The sequence below is a fragment of the Taurulus bubalis genome, assembly GCF_910589615.1.
Source record: "Taurulus bubalis genome assembly, chromosome: 7".
In the NCBI taxonomy this organism is placed as follows: domain Eukaryota; kingdom Metazoa; phylum Chordata; class Actinopteri; order Perciformes; family Cottidae; genus Taurulus; species Taurulus bubalis.
In genome coordinates this window covers 6,818,760-6,841,720 of record NC_136595.1, presented here as the reverse complement: position 1 = coordinate 6,841,720, position 22,961 = coordinate 6,818,760, and the positions used below count along the sequence as shown (strand labels likewise).

Below are 22,961 nucleotides of genomic sequence, written 5' to 3'. Positions count from 1 at the left end.
CACACACACTTACACGTCCGTATTAACAGAAGAAGTCAGCAGGAATATTTATCAGCTTCTCACCTCTCCCTCAGCATGATGATTCTGGGCTGAGTTCGACACCTCTTGCTGAGAGTGAAGAGCTTGTTGATGATGCGCCGGGCTTTGCTCAGCAGCTGCTGGCCGCCGAGCTCTAGCTGTCGGTAGCGCTGGTGGATGGTCGGCTCCATCTTCCAGAAGTATTGGATGGCGGACGCGTTCAGGGCGTAGAAAGTAGGAAGCCTTCGGACGAAGTTCTGAAACTCATCTGGAAGAAACAGGGAGATGAGAGTTGAACACTTTTCTCACTAACCCACTCACTTCCTGCCCGCTTGGCTAATCTTGTCAAACCAAATGAGAGACTCACTGGAAGTGCTGTTGTTGTATTCCTATGCTAATAGAAAAAAAGTCTAATACTAAATACTAGGAGGGGGTAATATTTCTTTCTTCCATTATTGAATAGCCAAAAGCTTTTCCGGGGCTAATTTTGCCGGTTAGTCTGATAAAACATTATGGACATGACAACAGATCATAATATCCTGTATGCTGACAACATAATGCACTGCAAACACATTACACATCCGAGTCCTTCGATAACAATATCATCATCATTGTTATCATGATTGGTTGTATGGGAAGTCGATGCAAAGCTCAACGAAGACGAGAAAAAATTACTTAATTAGTTCAAGATATCTTGATGATGTAGCGTTTGATTAGAAAACCAATTAAGTGTCAATGGTGTCCCTTGTGATTATGCAAGGTGTATAACAGGTTCCTATGAAATTAATAAGCGGATTAAACAGCTTGTAATAAAAACTATTACAGGGGTATCTGGGGGTCGGGGGGCTTCCTGTGTCCTACATATTAAAACAAGAGACGTTCTCCTGAGGAGTAAAGGAACGACACGTTGCGGCTTCCATGTTTGTTCATCGAATTCCACATACCGTAAAATGCGGGTTATAAGCCGGTACTTTTTTCTTTTCTTTTTTCCTCAACTTTGACCCGAGCGGCTAAAATAAGGATGCGGTTCATTTTGGGATTTACATCCGCCATCGCTCATCCCCAGAAATAAACATGTCGAGGACACGACGTAACGCGTACGACGCAGCTTTTAAGCTAAAGGCTATCGGCGTGGCCCTTGAAAAGGGAAACCGAGCTGCGGCACTCGAACTTGGGATCGACGAGTCCATGGTTCGACGTCAGAGACTAAAAGCAGGGAGAACTTGCAGGATGCAAGAAGTCTCACAAAGCGTTCAGGGGAAGAAAATGCCACTGGCCCGAACTAAAGGACTGGATCAACAGGCAGAAAGCAGAAGGCCGTGGTGTTTTTCGACTGAAAGCGAAGGCGATCGCGGCAGAAAAGAACATTGAGGATTTCAGAGGCGGTTCTTAAAAAAAAAAGGCCTAAGCATCAGAGCACGCACGACTCTCTGCCGACAGCTACCTGCGGACTCTGAAGAAAAACTGTCCAACTTCAGAAACTTCACAAAAGAGAAAATAGCCGAGCATTTTCTTGGCCCGCAGGATGTGATTAATATGGATGAGGTTCCACTGACCTTCGATCTTCCTCTCACTCGTACGGTGAATAAAGCGAGTCGTCAGTAACTGTGAAAACTACGGGGCACGAGAAAACGCACTTCCCTTGCGTTCTAAGCTGCACAGCGGCGGGAGAGAAGCTTCCGCCTAAGGTGGTTTTCAAAAGGATCACTATGATTCCTCAAAGGCACGTGAACCAGAAGGGGTGGACGAACGAGCCGCTCATGAAAGCGTGGCTCACCGAGTGCGTCGGCAAGCGACCGGGCGGGTTCTTCCGCCGAAACAAGGCGATGCTAGAGATAGACAGTATGAGGGCACACATCACGGACTCCGTGAAAGCCACCGTCAAATCGACCAACTCCATCCCGGTCCAAGAGCCGCAAAATGAGGAAGCGGTACTGTTGCTGTTCAACTCCGATACAGAGGACGAAGACCTCTGCGGCTTCAGCGGGGACAGTAACGATGAAGAGTAAAATGTGAGTGTCAGAAGCATTTGATCGTGTTGTGTATCTCTGATGTTCAAACAGGGTTATTTTTGTATTGCTTTGCTCCGTTCATTACCGGTGGTCGTTTCGAGAGTTTGTCAGGTACCGATAAATTAGCGCGCCGTATAACCTGCGGCGACTTGTTTTAGATTTAATTCTATTCTTTCGTATTACATTAACTAATATATTAAATAATATTTACAATTGCAAACTTGCGGTTTCAGTGCTCCGCCAATCCATCAAAATGGAGTTTACATTAATGTCTTTTCTCAAGTTATGGCCACTGATTTGTTCTGTGAGGTCACAGTGACCTTGAACTCAAAATCTCGTGTTTTTACGAAGTACCTCATCAGATTGGTACAGTATATACAAATGTACATTTTAAAATGCTATGGTTTCCTCCATGTTATTTGACCATTGTTAACTGTATTATAGGTGATAACCGTTGGCCGTGTTTATTTTCATGTCCACTACTTTATTCTCAGGGGAAGATATAGATGAATAAAATACAGTACACAGAATACTGGCTCAACCTGCTCATCGTGTCGAGTTTCCTGTGGAAGGTTGAAACCGCACGCTGCTGCTGAGCTCGACCATTATTTTATCACCAGGACAACGATCGCTCATTCCTGGAAACCCACTCTCTGTCCACCATTATTATCTTGTCAGCCTCTGAACCGGGAAGCTAACAGCGCTCCTCCCTTTGGTATGATTTTAAAAATAGAAGTCACTGTCAGATCTGGAGTGGCAGAAGAACAGACGCATTCTGGGCATTGTTAAAATGGAATTGGTGTTGGAGGGCAATGATGTGTACCAAGAGGCTTATTTGGTAGATTCTTCTTTACACAGACATTCTAATCAATTAAACAAGAAATGCAAAATATTAGAATGTGTAACGTCTCATGGATCCGTATTGAACCCTCTGACTCCAGATATTAGACTGTTGTCTATTTCAGTCTACCATTATGAATATAACGACTAAAAACTGAAGATCACGATGCAACTGTATGAAGCAATGAAAAAACGTACACCTTTTAGGAATTAAGATGCTGATCGATCCCTCATCCAGCGGAAGGTTCAAACAAATCCGTCCGCCATCAACTGACTGTGGGAGCCTCCTTTAACAATCCAAGTCTGGTTTATTAATCACTGATGTTAGTTGTTCTCTATTTATTCGATTAAATACACAAGTGGATCCCCAGGGGTTTCGAGGGAATTTACTTATTTTTCTTGATTTGATTCAGCAAAGCAACTGCAGTTTCTCAAGGCACCTTGCTGCTTAAGTTGTCGCCAGCTGTGAGCTAACGACGTCGCCCTTAGTCCAGATGCGTGGAGCATATAATGACACGTTCAGCCAGCGAGGTGCACAAAGAAGAGCCTGAGGCAGAGCTGGGAGTGAATCGATGCCCTCAGGGTGTCTGGATGCAGCTCAGAGTTTAAATAATGACGGGAACACAGAAACAGAGCTTTGTTGGAACATTCAGTCAAATGTGTGATACATTGTGAGGGTGCAACATTTGAGTAAATGTTCAAAGTGTGCGACAGACTGTGTGTGCCTGATTGCTAATAAAATCACTTTGCGAAAAGCTTGTTTGAAAGCTTGTACGAATCATCCCAAGTGAACACCTGGAGCAAAATGGTAAGCTATACAAAATGAGGTTCACTGATCAAATGGTTGGAAATCAACTGCAAAGTGTTAGATCATAGGTTCCATCAGAGGCAGCTAACAGATTACAGCCGCTGTGGTTTGTTTATGGGGCGGGACAGCTTCCCCTTCTCTACAGAAAAGCTTTACTGTAAATGCTACCCTTTCTTTTTCTGAAAATGTAGATTTGCACAATGCAATTTCTGCACACAGACAGGCTCAGAATGCAGTTGTTTGAATGCTGAATCAGCTCATTGGGATGTGACCGATTTAACTGTAAATACATTTTTGCCTTTAATATTTCTGGCTGTATCAGGGAAACTGAGAAAAATGTTGCCAATCAAAAAGCTGCTTTATGACATATATCCCATAAATTTGATGAAGTACCTTCATTTGTACATCATCGTCATTTAATTTACAAGATTGTCCGACAAAAGAAATGTATCGATAATGAGCGACTCAAATGATTTCGCAGACATTTTTAATATAATGATGTTGTAAAATGACCTAATATGTAGTTTATCCCTTTGACTACTGTATATAATATCATCTACAACATGTTTAACAATTGTTTTACAATGGTGTTTACATCAACATCTACCAAAGGGCAATTACAAATATGTCATGAGACAGACCAATACTTTAGTTTTTGTAAAAAGGTAACAATTATTGAATTTCACCACAGCTATTAGTGCAAATTCATCAAATCTCAGTCACTTCAGATAATAGCCATGAAATGCCCTTCTCCGTTATTTTCTTATAACTTTGCAAGATGCTAGTTTAGAAATTGCCCCTCTGTGTACTGTTGAATTCCCATCACATTGATTGGATGTAATTGGCCCTTGTTTCGCCTTTCGGTCTTTTTTTTTTTACCCATCGGCTTCTCTAACAATAGAGTCTAATTTGCTGTCAGTGTGAGGGTCACAGCCGATGAATGAGTGCAAAAAAAAAAAAAAAAGGAGAACGCTGACCTGACTCCTCAAAGTCTTGGTTGGCCGTGTTCCAGGAATCTCGGATTTTCAGCACGCTGGCTTGCATCGCCCTCAGATCCACCGCGGGGCAATTACACTGCGGGTAGTCCACTTTGCACTGGCACCAGCAGTCGTTGTCCCGGCACACAAACTGGCCCTCCTCATTACAGCCGATGTAGCTGAGAGCTGCCTGCACGAACCTGGCCCTTAGGTACTCTGGCAGTATGGCCTGGAGGCCTGTGTCAAGGACAAAAACATGGGAATGTCACATGGATGAAGAAATATGGAGCTGCAAGCACTTTAGCTATTGCAGAAAATTAGCTAAGATGGCTGCATCTGTATATCACAAAAGATCTTTGCCACGCCTGACATATGCTTGGCGTCACATGCAATATGCTAGGATTCACTTAAAGTTTTATTTTCACTGCACATTTCTGCTACTTTTGCTCCTGAATCATTACAGACTGGGATTCACTTCAGAACCCGGCAAGGATGCACGGCAAAAAAAAGAAAGAAGAAAAGCCAAAGAGTGATTGAAGCTAAATTCGTTCTGACACTCTCATGCTGCAGTTATACACTTGCCAAAGAACAGACAATGCGACAATTCCATCAGAAATTGGGAGAGTTCAATTATGAATGGCCAACCTTGCAAATGAATCTTGTTTTCAGGGCTCTGAACCAAAACGGAGCTGACAGAGTCCAGGTTGTCATAGTTACTGCATCCGAGAGGGCCCGTCCTTGTTTCGGTCACCTGAAGGGAGGAAAACAGAAGCACATAAGAATGCATACTGAGAAAACACACATCGATGGCGTTAAATATAGAGAGAGGGAAAGATAACGGAAAATTATAAGAAAGAGCACATGACTAACACCTGCACTGTCTCGTCTTCTATTGCGTTACTTAGACCTGACCTGAAAACTTTGTGAGCTTGTCGGCTGGAAATTGAGTTGAGATAAGGATCCCTGGAGCAAAGCATAATGAGTAAGCTGTGGTGTCATCTGTCAAATTTATTTCGACATTGTGTTTCCCCATTAGAATGCCCCTTGACGCCCATAGCATGCTAAAATCTATTGTGATGCTAGTGTAAGCATGTCCTATTCAATTATACACACACCTGAGGATTCATGTAATTGCTTGATGAAAACTTTTGCATGAGGTATGCAAGATTGTTACAGCAGGCTGAGATGTGGTGAGAGGATTGGCAAAATTAAAAAAGCACCTGTCAGTTTGGGAACCATGATTGAATTGGTGGAGAACCTATTATTAATATTGTTATTATCAATGAAGCAGAACTAGATATGTTGTCTTTCTATATGTATTCCACGTGTCCTCTTCATGTCAAAACATGGCGCCTACATCACCCACAATGTGACTGATCACTCGAGGCGATTTACCAGATTTGACACAGCTTCCTCTGGAGCAACAAACTGCCTTATACGGAAACAAAGTTTTTTTTTTAATATTGTACCCTTCAAGACCTGTAAACAGACTCCGATATACAAAATTGGCCAAGTTCCACACGTGGAGCACAAACAAGTTTAACTTCCGAGTTATCAGGATCCTCCGCATCAAGCGAGCTCACTAGCGTTTCCTTTCACCCTGCTGCCAAGCCGCTCGGCCTCAGGCTCGTTCACATCAACAGGGGAACGCATGTCAAAAGGAAAAAGTATATTTGGCTCAATGTAATCATGCAACCTCACACCGAAGTTGAAATTCCGTGTGGGCACCATGTCAAATAGTTTTTTTTCTTCCTGCGGGCTTGTTTGAACTTATTTGTTGTGTTCTTCTCTACAAAGTAACGCCGCTTGAACCAAATGTTTTGTTGCTTAAACCCTAAACCAAGTTGTTTCCCGTGAAGACGAAAAGTTTGTTTTAAGACTGAATGCGTGCAATGAGCGGATCAACACGTGTTGCTGGACATTTGAAGGAGAACGCACAAACAATTAGGACAAACTATATATGGGATATGTTGAAGTACTGCATCAATTAAGATTGTGACCTGATGGTGGTTCCATAAAAAGTCAGTGGATCACCAAAATTATTACAATTGGTGGGGGACATGGTCCAATAGTTTTTGAGAAAATTCACTCAAAATGTGGACCTCATGGAAGCACTACAAGGGATCACCAACGTCAGTAGATTTCATATGGATGTCTATACAAGGATTCAATAGTATGTCATTAAATATATAATAGATATTCTAGTCTGCTCTGCTCTGATGTGCTCTGATGTCTGGTGGTTCGGCAGCGGATAAGTCTGTACTGTTTGCCAGGCGGCAGCAGGGTGAACAGGTCGTGTATTGCCTTTTAATATCTTCTAGACTTTAGTGTTACTGGTGGCATAAAGACTGCCAGAGCATTATAGAGACTCTTTGTTTGTTTTTTTACAGCTTTCTTTTCTCCACATCCACATATAACTAACCCCTGTCCAACGTCCACAATCTGTTTTACGTGGTGAAACGAGGGATTTTTGGCAATTTTGGTGTGCCTGTGGTGGAGCTGAAAACCGACCTACAATAAGGTTTATTATTGTCAGTAGGTGTGATTTCTTCAATCGTGTCAAAGTTGCCCTTTTTTCCCCCCATTCTCTTAATAATAGTGCAGTTTGCACTATGCCAGTCTGACAATGTAGTGAAGGAGAGAACGGTGTAGAGCCGGTTTCACCATGAAACAAATGATGTGACTGTGTGGGACGTGTGAAGTCTACTTGTGAGAATGTATGACACATAAAATCCAGCTATTGAGGGTTGGAGGGTATTAAATAACTAAACAGGTTTGTTTAGCATGAGTTACTCATGTCCCAGGAGAATTCTTGTATAAATCTAGGAAATGCTTGTCTGCAAACACCGACCAAGTTGGCAGAAGTTGCTGGTTTGGCACTGAGAGAGTTATGTCCCAGCCAGCCTACATAGAGGATGTGCTCACCCTATTTATCCACGCTCCATGCATCATTATGGCATTTGTGTACATGTGACTCTCTGTCACACAACAGCTATGTGTACATAATTGTCAAGGAAAACCATTACTGCAGTTTTGAGGATTTATATCCCGGCATATATCAGACAGCTTCAATCCAACAACGGCACCAGAAAGAAGGTCTGGACACGAGTGATGGAAGCACCAGCTGGAGGCAGAGAGGGGACCTGATTTCACACACTTTTTCTGAGTCGGGTGAATTTACTCAGAACAGGTGCAACCATGTAGGAGAACAAATACCAACAAATTACCATTTTGGTAAACAAGAACTAAACCACGCTTCTTGTATATGTTATCAATAATTATTGGATGCCTGGTGTAGCCTCTGGAAGAACTTAGCCAAACAACTTGTCTCGTTCTCGGAATTTATTTTCCTTGATCATAAACAAAGTGCTGCAATCGCGATAGCAGGCAGTCGTCCAGTCAACACGCAGGTTGACCGTCCAAAAACACCCCGAACAGCCGGAAGTTCGGCTCTTTAATACACGGTTTTCCGTCATTAACTTCTAACATTTAATTGGCTCTAACTTGTCTGAGAGGAGGAGAATCGTGTCCTCATCTTCTCTCACAAGGCTGGGACCAGTCTGCTTCCCTAATGTCAATATACTGATAACATGCGTGGGTGTTGTAGTGCAAAGCGTGGAACCTTGAGGAACCTTGAGGAACCTTGAGGAACAGACCACCGGACGTTCCTCAGACACATTTTACAGACAATATTAGTTAAACTGACCTCGCACAACTCTTATAGACATAAGAATAATGAAATGAAGAGTATCTACAGCACATAATGATTTATATTATCAAATAACATCTGTTTTTCGCTTGTATTTCCTCATTAGACAAGTGGAATGAACCCGTCTCCTTCCTGTTTTTATTTAAAGTACCTTCGGTGTGCCAGGAGGAAATGATTCTCTGGAACAAATGAAGCTTTTGAAGCTGTTCAGGCAGATAACTGATCCACAGCTCCACTCGAGCCCAATGTGTTTATTTCTATTACCTTTTGGGTAATCTATTAAAGCTCACGGCTCATTCTTTGCTGGCTTAAAAAGAATCATTCTAAATTAAAATCCTCTGATTCAATAGGTGGGTTGACTGAATATGGTAACGCAAAAATACTTTCTATAACCATTAAGCTGCATTCTGTTGTCATAATTAATCAGAGACTAATGTATGAAGATGCATTGTATAAAAAGGGCTTTTAACACAATAAGTGTGTGCAAGCATAGCAGACATATTATACTAATGCTATTCCTCTTGAACATTGAGCAGGATGGCAACGGATCCCAGTTGTGTTTACAAATTAGTTCATGCTGCTAGTTCTGCTGCTCTGGGTTTTATTACACACAGGTGAGCTATTTTTTTTAACAACTGTGACACAAAAAAAAGAAAAACAGATCAATAAGCAGAACATATCTGAGAGCATTCATGTACAAAATGAAAAAAGAGAGCAAAGGCCAACATGAACACAAGCAAAGCAAGCTTACTGACCCCGATAATTGCCCCACGTTTGGATAGTAAGCTAAATGAAGCAGTAAATAGGCTGTTTTCAGACAAATGTCAAGCAGATATCCAGCATGAATACAACGGGCGACAACTTGTCAGTGTGAATAGAACACCTTCTGAGACTCAAATATCTTCTAATAAGTTCCCTTTTGCCGTTCGTCTCGAGAGATGTAACTATATAAAGGCTAAAAGACATAACGGCATATTTTCGCTAAAAACACGGAGACACAAAGAACGCTCTAGAAACCCTCCTCTCCTTCTCCGCTCACGGTTAGATTGTTCACAATCGCGGCTCAACCATCTTTGACCAAAAGACTGATTTGGAGCATGCATATATTTAAGCTCCACGGGCAGCAAAGATAAACTGCCAACTGGAAGGGAAATCCATCTCCTTTCGTTGTCACTTGCAAATTATTGCTGAAACACCGTGACGGTGCCTTCTTTTATTAATATGTTCCCCAACGGTCCAATACAAGTAACAACATCTCCTTGCCAGACTAATGACAGCAACTGTGGTGTTCGGCCAGGAGGAGAAAGAAGACTTGTACTGCTGTGGGCAAAAAAGTTTGACATCTACTTCTGACATCTACAAGGTCAATGGAGAAAGTAAATTCAGAGAGACCTGAGGATGAATAAAAGCTGGGGGCTCTCTTTGTACTTTCTTTTTGCTCACACCGTCTCACCATGTCGGTCTAAAAATGTCATTATCTTTTTCCTTTTAGACAATTGTGAGAAACTGTCATACTTTAATCCGCCAGGGAGATCATGCGATTGGTGGCGAGTGTGTGTGTGTGTCCGTGAGTGATTGAGTGTGCACCTCTGTGTCCGTCCACAGCTAGTCCCACATTCTGCTGCAGCAAAATGCATGATGTTTTGTGTGGCCTCTTATACACGATTCTCAAAACACCTTGGCGCAACTGTATGACATGTTTTATATGACAACTTTGAGCCAATTACCATCGTTGCTTATTCTTCAGTTTTTTTTACGACGCATTACAGCGCATTGGTGTCTAAGGGGGAAAAGCCAATTGTTGGGTTGTATGTTACCGTGGTCGCTCTGCTTGGTGCACTTTTGTAGTTCACACATGGATACTTGAGTGTGTTTGTGAGGCTCCAGAGACCTTTGATGATCAAATTGTAGTTCATCCTTCAGTCTAAATGAAATTTTGTGGAAAGTCTGAGAAAATTCGCTCATGGGACGGACGCGTCGTGGGTGTTTGTGCAAAATTTGCCAAAATTGCCATCCAGGCGCTACTGAGAATGGGCTTAATGGACAACATGACTGTCGCCTTGAAAATACTCAACAGAGCCACTGCTTAGTAATGTACAATTACTTGAATGGTGTCTTCTGAATACAACAATGTCATCATTTTAGGTTGGAAGGGCAGAAGGAGCGATGTGGGAGAGGGAGAGTAACTGACTTCAATTCTTCTTTTTTATTATTGATGTGTTAACACAATTAATTAAAATCTGAGCGACCTCCGTAGGGATCCACAGATTAATTTCTAACACAGACAGATGTCCAACTTAAAAGGGGAAAATTGACCAAATGCAAATCTAAAGATGGCTTTTCTATGCATAGCAATGAGACCATCTGCAAAAAGAACCCAGTGGAGCAGAGCATGTGTGCACAGTCAGCCTTCTCTATTAGAAATCGACCCCAAAAAGAAAAATCATTTTTGTATATTTCATGACTTTCCAGACCCCACTGGGATTTTTATTTATTTCTAAAAGCCAGAAAACATACAAGTGATTCCAACAATGTGATATGCAAATAGACAAGATCAGTCGGTGGGGGAATTATTAATGTGCCATAATTGAGTACAAAATAATTGTGCTGACTGTGTTGAAATAACTAACAGCTGCATTTAATGGAACATTTAATTGCACTTAAAGGCTTTCCTAGAATAAGCAGTTTGCGATGCTTACACATGCTGTGGACGTGACTTGTTTATCGTATCACTATGAATTTCTCTTTGCCCTCTAGGCTTGCCTTTTGATGTCTTCTCACTGTCTAAATGCTCCTTTAGATTTAATTAATCCTGAAAATAGATCTTGTGTAACCTCTAGAGTCTAAAATCTTTAGCTTATTCAAATGTATTTCGGGCTGACTTATATGGATGCAAATGTATCTCATGGTAAAAGGAGAGTGTGTGCGTTTTTTTGTTTTTTTTAATCGCAATATGAAAAATAAAAATAACAGAGTTACCATGGACCAAGTTGTTTCCAAAAAAAGCAAATGATCAATGTTAATGAATTCCCAAAGCCCATTTCAGTTTTGCATTAGAGGAAAGCCATATTCCTCCTGGGCTGAATCTCTATGTCTTCTGCAAATCACCATTGTGCACAGAATCCGTGAACAAGCACATGTTTAAGCTGGCAAGCTAAATAAATACAACTCTTATCAGATTAGTGCTAAGCTTCACAATCTTCATATGGGCATATAGAATATTGCCCCACAGCGAGGAAAAAGGAGCGCTAACTTCAGATGGGTGACAAATCACTGGAAGAATCTCCATAAAGTATCTGAGGGCGGTGGTTGATCAACACGGAGCTTCTCTGGGGCTCTATTAGAGGAATGCATGTCATTTTATCCCAAATATATGTGGTGTTTTAGTGGAGAGCCCTGTCTGTCTTTGTAAACATACAAAGACGCAAATTAAAAATACTGTAGAAAATATGGGTGTAGCCCATGGACCGTCTATAAGCAGCATCGTCGCCGCCCTATTCCTGCCTCCGTTATTTTGAGCGTTGATGGATAATAGACGTTGGTATCGACATGGCGGGGCTAGCGTGAGTGACGCACGTTCCGGTGTGAACGCAGCCTCACACAGCTGTCCTAAATCTAATATAACTGCTCAACTGTGGTAAGATCTGATGACTGTTAATGCCATAGCATAGATGATTTATCATTTTCATCAAACCATTCCCCGAGCCCTCGTGCCTTGAAGCGTCGACGCTTTCCTCTTTAATTTCTCACCCCATGTGCGTATTCAAGCAGCAGGTGAACGCTCTCAAGTCAGTCCTTCATGTTACACCGCGCCGGTGAACATGTGGCTCTGCCTGCTGCCAAACACTGCTGCTTGGAAAGTTGACATAGTTCCACTCTCAGACAACACAACGGACCAGCGCTGTCTCAGGACGAGTCCTTTCAGCTATTGGAGCAGGCCAGAGCCAGTGTTTGGCACCGTAACTGGATTTAACTGCTCAGCTGCTAGCTTTACAGCGGAGGGAAAGAGAGAGAGAGAGAGAGAGAGAGAGAGAGAGAGATCCCACTAGAACACTCTGGAGTTCAAACATGCTTTATGTGGGAAATAACTACAGCAAATATAGAAGGCAGGATAATACAACGAAAGAAGAACACACACACACACAAAAAAATATGTGAAGATAAATGCGTAGGAAATGTAAAATATATCAATAAAACACATGTATTAAAGTGTTCTCCCTCACTAGACCGAGTAGGAAGTTACCGAGATATAATGTCTGATTTAACTGAATATTTATCCTTGATAAATTGAATAAAATGAACACGATGCGAAGACATGATGCTACAAGTTGGCAATTAAAATACCAGTATAATCTAAATGAGATTATGCCTCGTCCTGCAGAGTGTATAGATGGATGAGAGGCTCTGCACTGTTGGTGTGGGGCCGTGGAAGGGCAGCACAGCACTTAGCCTGTTAACGTGGTCCACTGATACACACGGCTCTGAGGCACATCTATTATTTAAAAATGTAAGGCTTTAATATTATTATAAGAATGGTTAGGTGAGAGCATTTTACTGAAGGAGATTCATCACTTCAGCAAATCTCGAGTATGAATAAACGGCATAAAATGTCACTTAGTGAGCTTGTGTTGTCAGAATGAGCAACAACAAGCTTTAAATGGCTGCACTTTCTGCTTTCTGGAAGAAGAAAAGAAAAAAAGACAGCTATTAAATGTTTCATGAAAATCACGGTTCATTTCAGAATCGCATCATTCGCTGCACCTTCAAGAATTGTCGTTGGCTTAATCACCACGGGAGAGGGAGATTTGCAAATCCACATTTGCATCTGAGATAGGAGCGTTTTCCTGCTGTTTATTCAGTCTTTGAGGATTTCGATGCATGTTTTAAGACCACTTTGTTGCACTGGCTTACACTATAATGTCAACCAGTGAGGGATAAGCTTATAAACTATAAGCAAGAAAAAGCATCAGAATTAGATTATCGTGTGCATGTGAGAAAAAATAAAAAGCCTCTCAAAGTCACAGGGGAGCAGAGGGGAACCTTTGGTAGAAGAAAGTGGAATTTAATACTGTATGTGGTGCTTTGCTCACTGAGACTCTCAAAGGGAAGCTACAGAAAGCAATGCTATTTTACAGGAAGTATCAGTAACTTGAAAAGAAGCCAAATGAGCTAATATGATTCTGCACTTTTTTTTTTCATTGAACCAACTGCAGGTTAAATAGAAATAGCTCAAAGAAGTGAATTCTTGACATTGCAGGTCAGATATCAGAGTAAACTTGCAGCTATCTTCCGTTTACTCATCCCATTCAATTATCTGTGGCCTCTTCACCCTCCACGTATCACTGAGAGGAAACCTGTGGATCCCGTTGAAAGGTTAAAGGGGTTGAAGACACGGTGAAGAGACCATAAGAAAGGACATTTATGTTTCTTTCTGAATAATGAAGAAGAGGAAAAAAACATCTGCCGGTAATGAATTATTCATCCACGCTTGTGATAACGGAGCGATTTGTTTTGTCCTGCCATCGAACTGTCCCCGAAACTCAGGCAGCCGTGTTCTCTGAAACCGGTTCCTCGGCAGCCGTAATCTGATTTCTGGAGCCCGACTCTTGCTCGTGTTCTTTTCCACGCCGACACAATGAAGTGCATCGCCGCACGGCTGACTGAGCACTAAAGGCTCGCGCGGCAAATCGTGTCAAACATTCCTCATCGCTGCTTCTCCTCCTCCGTCGATGATATTCTCCTCCTGAACTTTAGTTTAATGAATCTTCAATACGGAGGCGCCTGGGCTGCAAATCAAAAAGGTAAGCTTGTTGATTGATGCAGAATTTCCTGCGGAGCCGCCGCCGCCGCTCCCCCAATCCTGGGCTTAAAAGGCCCGCTGAATAAAGCCCGTCGGTCCTCGTCTCATCTCTTCTGTGCAGTCGCACATGACACCTTAACTCATCCCGCAAAATGTTTGACAAATGATTGGGGCTCTCAGAGGAAATTACAAAAATGGAGGGGCTGATTCATCACACTATGTAACAGCAGAGATGGGTTTTTTTGCCCGGCGCTCTTATCTCATTTTTCCCGTCTTTGATTATTTTCCAATGCTGCTGCACTGAGTCGTCCAGGCCTCAAGGCCAGGCACTTCTACCATTTAAACTATATTATCTCTCCAAAACAGGGGACCAGTGCTCTTCTTAAAAGCAGCTTTGTTTTGGCATCCGTCTTCATTGGGGTGAGGTAAAAACCCATGTTCGGAATTAAAGGCAGCAGAAGTTGTGAATATTTTACATCAGTCACCCGAAATAACTCACAAACAAATATACCCCAGAGGGTCCCTTCCTCCATTCATCTCAATCAGATGGGTTTTTAGCAGCACTTTGGTTCAGTGGAGGCTGCCAAATCAGCTCAACGTCCTCTTGCCAATTCCCTTTCCAGAACGTACAGTTTTATCTCCGATGGACTGTATAGAGGGGCATCAGTTAGGGAGTCGATGAAAAATGGGCTGAGTCTCAGGAAAAGGCGAGCAACTTAGCGTTGTAGCTGCAGCCACATCGTCAGAAAGAAGCATATAGACCCGGATCTGTCTGCCAATGGAGGTCTGTCTTGGAGCTCGCTAATGACTGCTTAATGCACCGTGTACAATCTTGGCAGGCAAATTAGTAAAAAAAAAAGTCTGAATATTATACTAAGAGACAGTTTTCTTCAAAATCATTGTATGTGTTTTGTTTACACGGGCGGGGTCGACCACGTGGGCCTTTTAGTGCATGTTGGTGCACGTGAGCGTTGCCCCAGCTAGCGGCTAGCAAAAGGGCCGCCGCTCTGCACTGCTCTTGTACGGCAGATACAGATGATAGCGCCTTCCCGACTGACGGGGTCGTCGCGCTAATTTAGCCCCCCATCGTTAGATGAACAGTGTTAACTATGTAACACTGCTGCTGCTGCTGGGTCGCGTAGAGCCAGACGATATGCTCTGAATCTAGTTCTGAGCACCTGAAGTGGTTTAAATCAGCGGTCACCAGGCACCGGGTACCGGGCTGCACAGAAAGAATTAATTATAACAAATGTGATTGATTATCAAGGTCGGAAAGATGTTTTATTTTGAAAAATGACCGGATACATCCGTCTGTGCATCCAAGTGTGAGCCAAGAGGCTTACCTCAAAATGAAACTTAAAATTACGCTTCTACTCTGCCGGTGTTCTGGATTAAAATCAAGGCAGAATATCCTGAGATCGCCAAAAAAGCTCTGAAAGCCTGCCTCCATTTCCAACACCCTGTCTTTGTGAAGCGGGTTTTAAGTTACGCAGTAGACTGGACTACAGGTTTAAGTTGCGCAGTAGACTGGACTAAAGGTTTAAGTTACAGAGTAGACTGGACTAAAGGTTTAAGTTACGGAGTAGACTGGACTAAAGGTTTAAGTTACAGAGTAGACTGGACTAAAGGTTTAAGTTACAGAGTAGACTGGACTAAAGGTTTAAGTTGCGCAGTAGACTGGACTAAAGGTTTAAGTTACGGAGTAGACTGGACTAAAGGTTTAAGTTACGGAGTAGACTGGACTAAAGGTTTAAGTTGCGCAGTAGACTGGACATACAGAACACACGTCATGTGTCGTTGTCTCCCGTCACCCCAAGATGGGACAGAAGCTCAGGGCTCAAACTAATTCGGCGTAATGGTGAGTTGTATATTTATATTTGTTCTTGTGCCGGTCGTATCATTATAGTACGCCCAATTCATGACGTCCTATTTATCGCCCACAGCGTGAAAATATTGTCTTACATGAAACCGGTCCGTGGCGCAAAAAAGGTTGAGAGCCGCTGCTTTAAGTCACTAAGAAAATACATTTCTCACTAGCTTTTCTTATGTGAGGATGTCCCGTTTAATTCACTTCACTTTTTTTTTTGTTGTAAACATCACCTTCAAAAAAAAATATGTTTTCACTGGTTTTCTGACATTTAGTAGAACATGGTTAATATACAACATGTACCGTACATGGACATTAGTGTTACTGACAATGAAACAATGGAGACACATGGTTTTCCATGGAAGATTGCGACACATGATGCTCCCATTAATTAAAATCTGTAACATTAGATCCCTGAATGACACTAAGAATGACCCCTGAGCCAGATCGCCCATGAAGACTGAGTGGAAAGCCCCCAAACAAAGTAGTATATGGAACTTTATATATACTATATATACATACATACATACATACATACATACACACACACAGACACATACATGTCAGAATAGAACTTTCATGTAAATACAGTTCAGATTAAAAGCATTGAATTTGCTTTGGGGGTGGTACATCCAACAATAAAAGAAGCCAGAGGCAGGCGTTATCACAGCAGACAGAAGGAACAGACTGAAGAAGCCGACAGTGTCTCAGATGGGTGTTTTCTGGCATGTTGTGGATATTACCTACATTCCGTGACGTTAATCTGTTGTTTACCACGAGCAGGTGTAAACACATTAAAGCCACGTGAGGAAGAAAGATTCCTCAGAGAAGCACAGAGAGCTCCGTCTGCAGTGTGAAGGGCAAACTCGGCCAATTCAATTAATTCAGCTTGATAACAACTGACAGAGTGATGAATGAACACACCCTGGAGGTAGCAAAGCAGCAAAAGATGCAAGGTGATATTTACATCTTAAGCATATATCTTGAAATGCATAACACGCCATTGCATATAAGAGCATGAACACGGATGAAAGAGATCTCTTGCCTTGCTCGGACTCTCATCCTCTCATGGAGTGTGCCTGTGTACATTTATACTCCTGTGTCATATCAAAGTGCATACAATGCAATATTAGCGAGGAATACATTATATGTTTTATCATGAAGGATGTCAGTCAGTTTATTTACTTGTATAAAGTGTTTGGAATTACATTTCTGCTTTCTCAATCAAAACTTGTGTTACTTTATCAAATGCTTTTCACATCAAGGCTATTATTTCATAATGGTGCACGGGATGCCGGCTGTAGGACACAACATCCTACAGCCGGCATCATAATGCTGGTAAATACTCATGACGCGCCGAACTGCATGCTGGGTACAGCTCACACACAAAAAAACAGGAAGAGACAGACCAGAAGACACGCCACACAAACAGCTATTCACCACCCAACTTGCTGCAACCGGCCTGTCCCAGCATGCAGTTCGGCGGTGTATTTTTAAACCATGACTGAAGTTAGAACCCTGAGGTAAGTAGCTTCGCTGCGATCTCAGCATTTAGCTGTGAAAAATAAAATATGCTGCATGCCGTAGAGCAACAACAGTTGTTACGTCTTCATACCGTATGGAAATCTGAAACCGGTATATCGGTTGAACCAGTGTGCGGTACCGGTATACCGCACTGCCCTATATCATCGTACCACCATATCATCGTGTTAAAAAAAAACACGATTTCTAGGTGCAAAGAAAATAAAATGCCAAAATTCAGAGCAAGCAATGGAAACACTTGTCACTAGAAATGTAGCTGTAAGAAATGCTGATATATCTCACAGTCACAGACAAATAGACCTGAGCTGAGCAAAGCAACGACACTGGAAGCCACTTGGGGAGTTGTACCACACAAGAATGGGCCAATCTGCAGGGGAGATGCCCTGAAATGACATGTTTATGTTAACGTGACCGAGCCCTGTAGCAGCCATGCACTCCTGTCTGTCCAGAGCAGAGAAAGGGGGGATGTATTCCACAAAGGGATGATGGACGGTTTAAAAAAATAAATATTAAATCTCGGACTTCAAAACGAAAGACCACTGTTTGTCTCCCGTTTTCTACAGCAAGTCAACACTGATTTATGTTTAATTCCTTAGACTTTATCAAGTAGTTATTACTGAACAATGATGATGAAGCTATAACGTGACCTTAATGAAGAAGTTTTAAATTAAATCACAATAATTCCCGCACAATGTAGGTTTTCGGTGATTTGGAACGATTTTGGAAAACAGTGACAAGCCAATGTTGACATTTTAGCCAATTAGGATGCATGTGCCTAATTTAATCTAACATAAATATGAAGCATCCAGCATTATAAGAGTAAACAGGGGTAAGGCAGTTTAAAAAAAAAAATGGAATAAAAAAAGACCACTGCAGACACATTTGGCTCATGGTTTTTCAGATCTAATGCACAGTAAATCTACTAAGTAGCAGAGATTTTCATACTAAAGGTTTTATCTCGATAATTGTCCCTTTTAGCACCGTGGAAATATGTATTCGGAGGAGTTTGGCTCCGTAAGTGACCCGAGGTAACCGGTGAAACTATCCGTACTGCCGCTGGGTTTTTTGGCTGGAACATTAGGTGAGGTCTTAAAATGCATTCACTATGAAGGGTTCATTAATTAAAAATGGAAGGAAAGCAGCTGAAGTTCATCATTCCCTATAGAGGGTTCAGTCTGCTTTATGTCCTTAAGATTATGTTTTAATAGTCTGCAGCATGATGACATTCTGCATATGAAGCAGGCCGGTGGCCCACTGAGGGCCTGTTGATGGGTCGCCAACTGCATACAGTAATTGGAAGTAAGTGGTAAGTACTTGGCAGGTACTACTGTGGAGTGATTTTTTAATTATTTTCCCAAAACGTATTCCCAGAGGAAAGCCCACGTACCATCGTTGTCTCAAAAACATAAGCTCATAAACAACAAGAATATGTTTTGTTGACTGTTAGTTTTTGTAATCTTTGAGTCTTGTCCAAGCGGCATCAATGTCTTCTATCAGAAAAATGTACAAGGCTTAAAAAAAAAAAAATAACTATGTGGATGTTATAGCATTCATTATGCACCGTCAGACAATACGAGTCAATATTTCATCGTAAAGATCCCATAACATTCTGTTATCATTATATTGTTTTATATAAACTGCAGTGTCGTGTAGGTCAGTAATTTAATAACTCTGACTCTGTAATGTCAGCCAGTAAAAATATAATGGTTACAGGGGTGTAGACTGAATCCTAAAGGCTAAAAAAAGGAGGACACTAAATTCACAGAGACAGGGAAAAAAAAAAAAAACTGGACCCTGATTAGAAGGCGATAATAGCTTGTCTCATTAAAATGAGCCAAACCTGAGAATTGTGGGGTTTCTACTCAAATGTGACACGCTGGCCGTGATTTCACTAATTATTAAGTGAATGAACAAATCAAGACCTTTTGATTTGAAAACAAAAACAATTAAAACAACAACAAAAATCGAGCTCCCCATGAAATGGCTGGAAATAAAAAATTAAATAAAAAAAAATCCAACAATGGTGGCAATTTAACACTCTGGCAAACGAGTACCCGTTTGTTTTGTTTTTACTAAGAAGCAAGCTTGTTTGCTACCTTGATGGCAGTGGAGGCGATCTGGATGTGGTGCAGCTTGTGCAGGGTGCTCTCCCTGTCGATGAAGTAGGAGGCGGCCAGCTGGTGCAGAGCTTCCAGAGTCACAGCTGTGCCGTTGGAGTCACTCACTTCAGACGTCCGACTCAACTTCCGCTTGTCCACAAAGATCATTAATGACTCTTCCCCTGTGAATACGCACACGGAGACATACGCACACTTCATTAATGACTCATCCCCGACAACACAGACACAAAATGCTCTCATGGAACAAGTCTTTCAATCCAAACGGAGGCAAAGCCTTCGAAGGACAACGTATTGACGAACGGTGGAAAGAGTGAAAGATCGATGGAGAAATCCCTTCTAACAGCATTAGGTTTTATGGGGAATGTGCTTTTAATGTGGAGATGCATTAGAACAAACATACAGTGCATTGGGTATAGATAAAGGTTAGCTCAGTGATTCTCAACCTTTTTTCAGTGATGTGAAATACGTTTTCAGCCAAGTAACCCCTAACCAGCACAAACACAGCACTATGCCGTTTATTATAGAGCATATACCATTCAGTTTATGTTTTGTTTTTTTACAAATGTCACGTACCCTCGGGAGTCCTTCGCGTACCCCCAGGGGTCCACGTACCACCATTTGAGAACCACTGGGTTAGCACACAGTGTGAAGAGACAATTCCACCATTTTAATAATTTACTTTGTCTATTATTGACTCCGGATTTCTGTCAACAACCATGTGTATCCAATACTAATAAAGTGACCGGTATGCAATGGTATAATTATCTTAATTATATTGCAACAAGCTTCTTTTCTAAAATAGACACATTTTATTTCTCTGGGAAAAAGCATTGCAATAAGAGAATTATTTTGGGAAAAACAGCTTAACTTTCAAAGTTAGCAATACATATTTTTCTTTTTACAATTATTATTAATAACAATGTAATCCCAGTTAATCTCTATGTATTTCTTTAAAAAAATGCTACATAAAGCACCATAAAAACACTATCCATATACTGTATATGCCTTAACACTGGTTTGAGGCGAGGTTATATTAGGACACTCATGTACTTTCTTTTTAATTGCAACTCACGATGCACTCGATTGCCTTTCCAGTCTATTTTAAATACTGTTGGTGTTCATCATTGCTTTGAGAGTTTGTGCACAAGAGACAAGGGATGAAAAGAGCCAGCAGAGGAGCTGGGAGAAGATTGTGCAGCAGATAGCCACAGGAGCTTTGCTGCACACTACACGTGTCTGGATAACTCACATCTATTGTTGTGGAGGATCCTCTGACATTTCTGTTTCACAACTCCAAACATAGATTTTACATGTTGAATCAGGGAATATGTGCTAAGACTAAGCAACAAAGAAACCCCTCAGTAACAGCAGAGGCAACATTTAATCAAATATTTAGTTGTTTGAGCACACAAGAAAGTTTTTTTTTTTCCTTCCAAGATTACGCTCATGACAATTCTCCTTCATCTGACAGCCACAAGGAAGGACGAGTAGAGAAAGCTCCCAATTTAGGACACGGTGGTCTGGGATATGAGATGCTACTTGGGAAATAAAAGTCCCATGAGCCCTTTTTACTTTTTTTATGCATATTTATAACATAGTTCTTCAAATGTATCGCTGCCTGACTGTGATGTTTCAAGTTTGGAGGTCACCAAAGTAAAGATCTCGAGAGTTAAACAATTACTAAATACAGTATATTGCTTTGTGTTTAGCTACGTTCCTCAATAGGTTTGTCTTGGGCCACACAGGCGCCCTAAATCTCACCGTTTAAACACTTCCTGTTCCCTGGTGTTAAGGTAGGTTAATAAAAGCAAGGATGTTTTATTTACCTCCAAGTGTAGCGGAGAGCAGAAAGTGGGTTCCGTATTTCCTGATGATGTTGTCCGTGATGGCGCCGAGACCGGGCCTCCTGCCCAGCTGCCTAATGGTCTGGAGGAACTCGGGGTCCAGCGGCAAGGAAAAGCCATTGTTCTCCTGTCTCTCCAGGGCCAAGCTGTTCACCTTCCAGCGGCCAAACTCCCTGCAATGTCACAGAAACACATGCTAAGAGTGAGTAAAGGACACGTATGAATGCTACCAGTCATTATGTGGACAATGCAGGGACTAATTGTACCATTTCTACCTGAAAGGGTTGTTTTCTGCTTCTTGAAAAGGTGCATTGTTGCGATTTAAAGTGGAAAAGGCACAGCTTGTGTCTCTCACGAGGAGGTTCATATTCAGGTCTTTTGCTTGCCAGATGTAAAATATGTTGTCTTCATAACCTCGAAGGGAATCTTGTGTCCTATTTTTTTTTTAACATGAATGGGTCACAATGTTTTCTCTGTGGTGCAAAGCAATTCACATAAGAAGTTACATTATTGACACATACTCTAAGTAGAGAAAAACCATACAAATGTCCTTATAGATTCAAACGACTAAATAAAACATAATTTCATGTCAATTTGTATCCTGCTTATGAAAGCTATACAGGGACTTAAAGTAAAGTGTTGCTGATGAATGGTCTCATGCCATTTCTACCTCCAGCTCGCATGCAGGATTGCTTTGCACCACATTGAAAAACATTGTATTTCTCCAGCGATTTTAAATAATAGCGCAATCTTTCCTCATCTCGAGTCACTATTGGAGGCTCTGCAGTTGGGCTATAATCATGGATGGAGTCTTGCTGCTTTCAGGGCCTCTTTTGGAGGGAACAGGCTTCATCTGAAGCCGTTTGATATTCATCCTGGCCTCGGAGCATGCCAGCTGCCTTTATCTACCAATTGCAGACAGAGTGCTGCTGCTTGATGCATAGATTAGCACCATTCAAATGCAGCTGGTAAAAAGCAAACATGGTTTTACACCTAGCAAACAGGGGAGAAATGCAAGGCCTTTCAATTATTGTTGGGCAGCTGGTTACTTGTCTTTTGGAAGAAAAAAAAAGGACCTCAAATCTGACATGAATTTTGAGGTTGAGTACGCGTTTGCTTTGTGAGGCTGCAATAGGTGGGATTAGCATGCGGAAACACACCACGGTATGTCAGAGAGCGGCTGCGACACAAAACATACCGCTTTATACCGTAAGAAACAATCAAACACTTTGTTCAGACTTGATTACAGTTGTTACAAAGACAATCAACAAAGAATTCATTCAACGCTCAACCATTCAATCAATATCTGTATTATCTTGATTTGATTAAACGTAGATGCGTTCCGGAAGATGCTGAAACAAGACAGACTGGCAGCCACCGCCCGTCTTAATTTTCTGCTATTTTGGATCCCAAAGTTACAGTTT

General features: G+C 41.7%; 1 protein-coding gene across 1 annotated transcript in view; it reads right to left on the bottom strand.

Moving 5' to 3' along the window:
• brinp3a.1 (bone morphogenetic protein/retinoic acid inducible neural-specific 3a, tandem duplicate 1) overlaps positions 1–22,961 on the bottom strand; it is a gene marked incomplete at both ends in the record, with an annotated part of 44,088 nt that overhangs the window by 6,529 nt on the left and 14,598 nt on the right. The window contains 5 exons of the mRNA XM_079221064.1: positions 64–286; positions 4,656–4,892; positions 5,301–5,406; positions 19,670–19,854; positions 21,520–21,710. Coding sequence (XP_079077190.1) covers positions 64–286; positions 4,656–4,892; positions 5,301–5,406; positions 19,670–19,854; positions 21,520–21,710 — 942 coding nt within the window. The remainder of the gene's footprint in view (positions 1–63; positions 287–4,655; positions 4,893–5,300; positions 5,407–19,669; positions 19,855–21,519; positions 21,711–22,961) is intronic.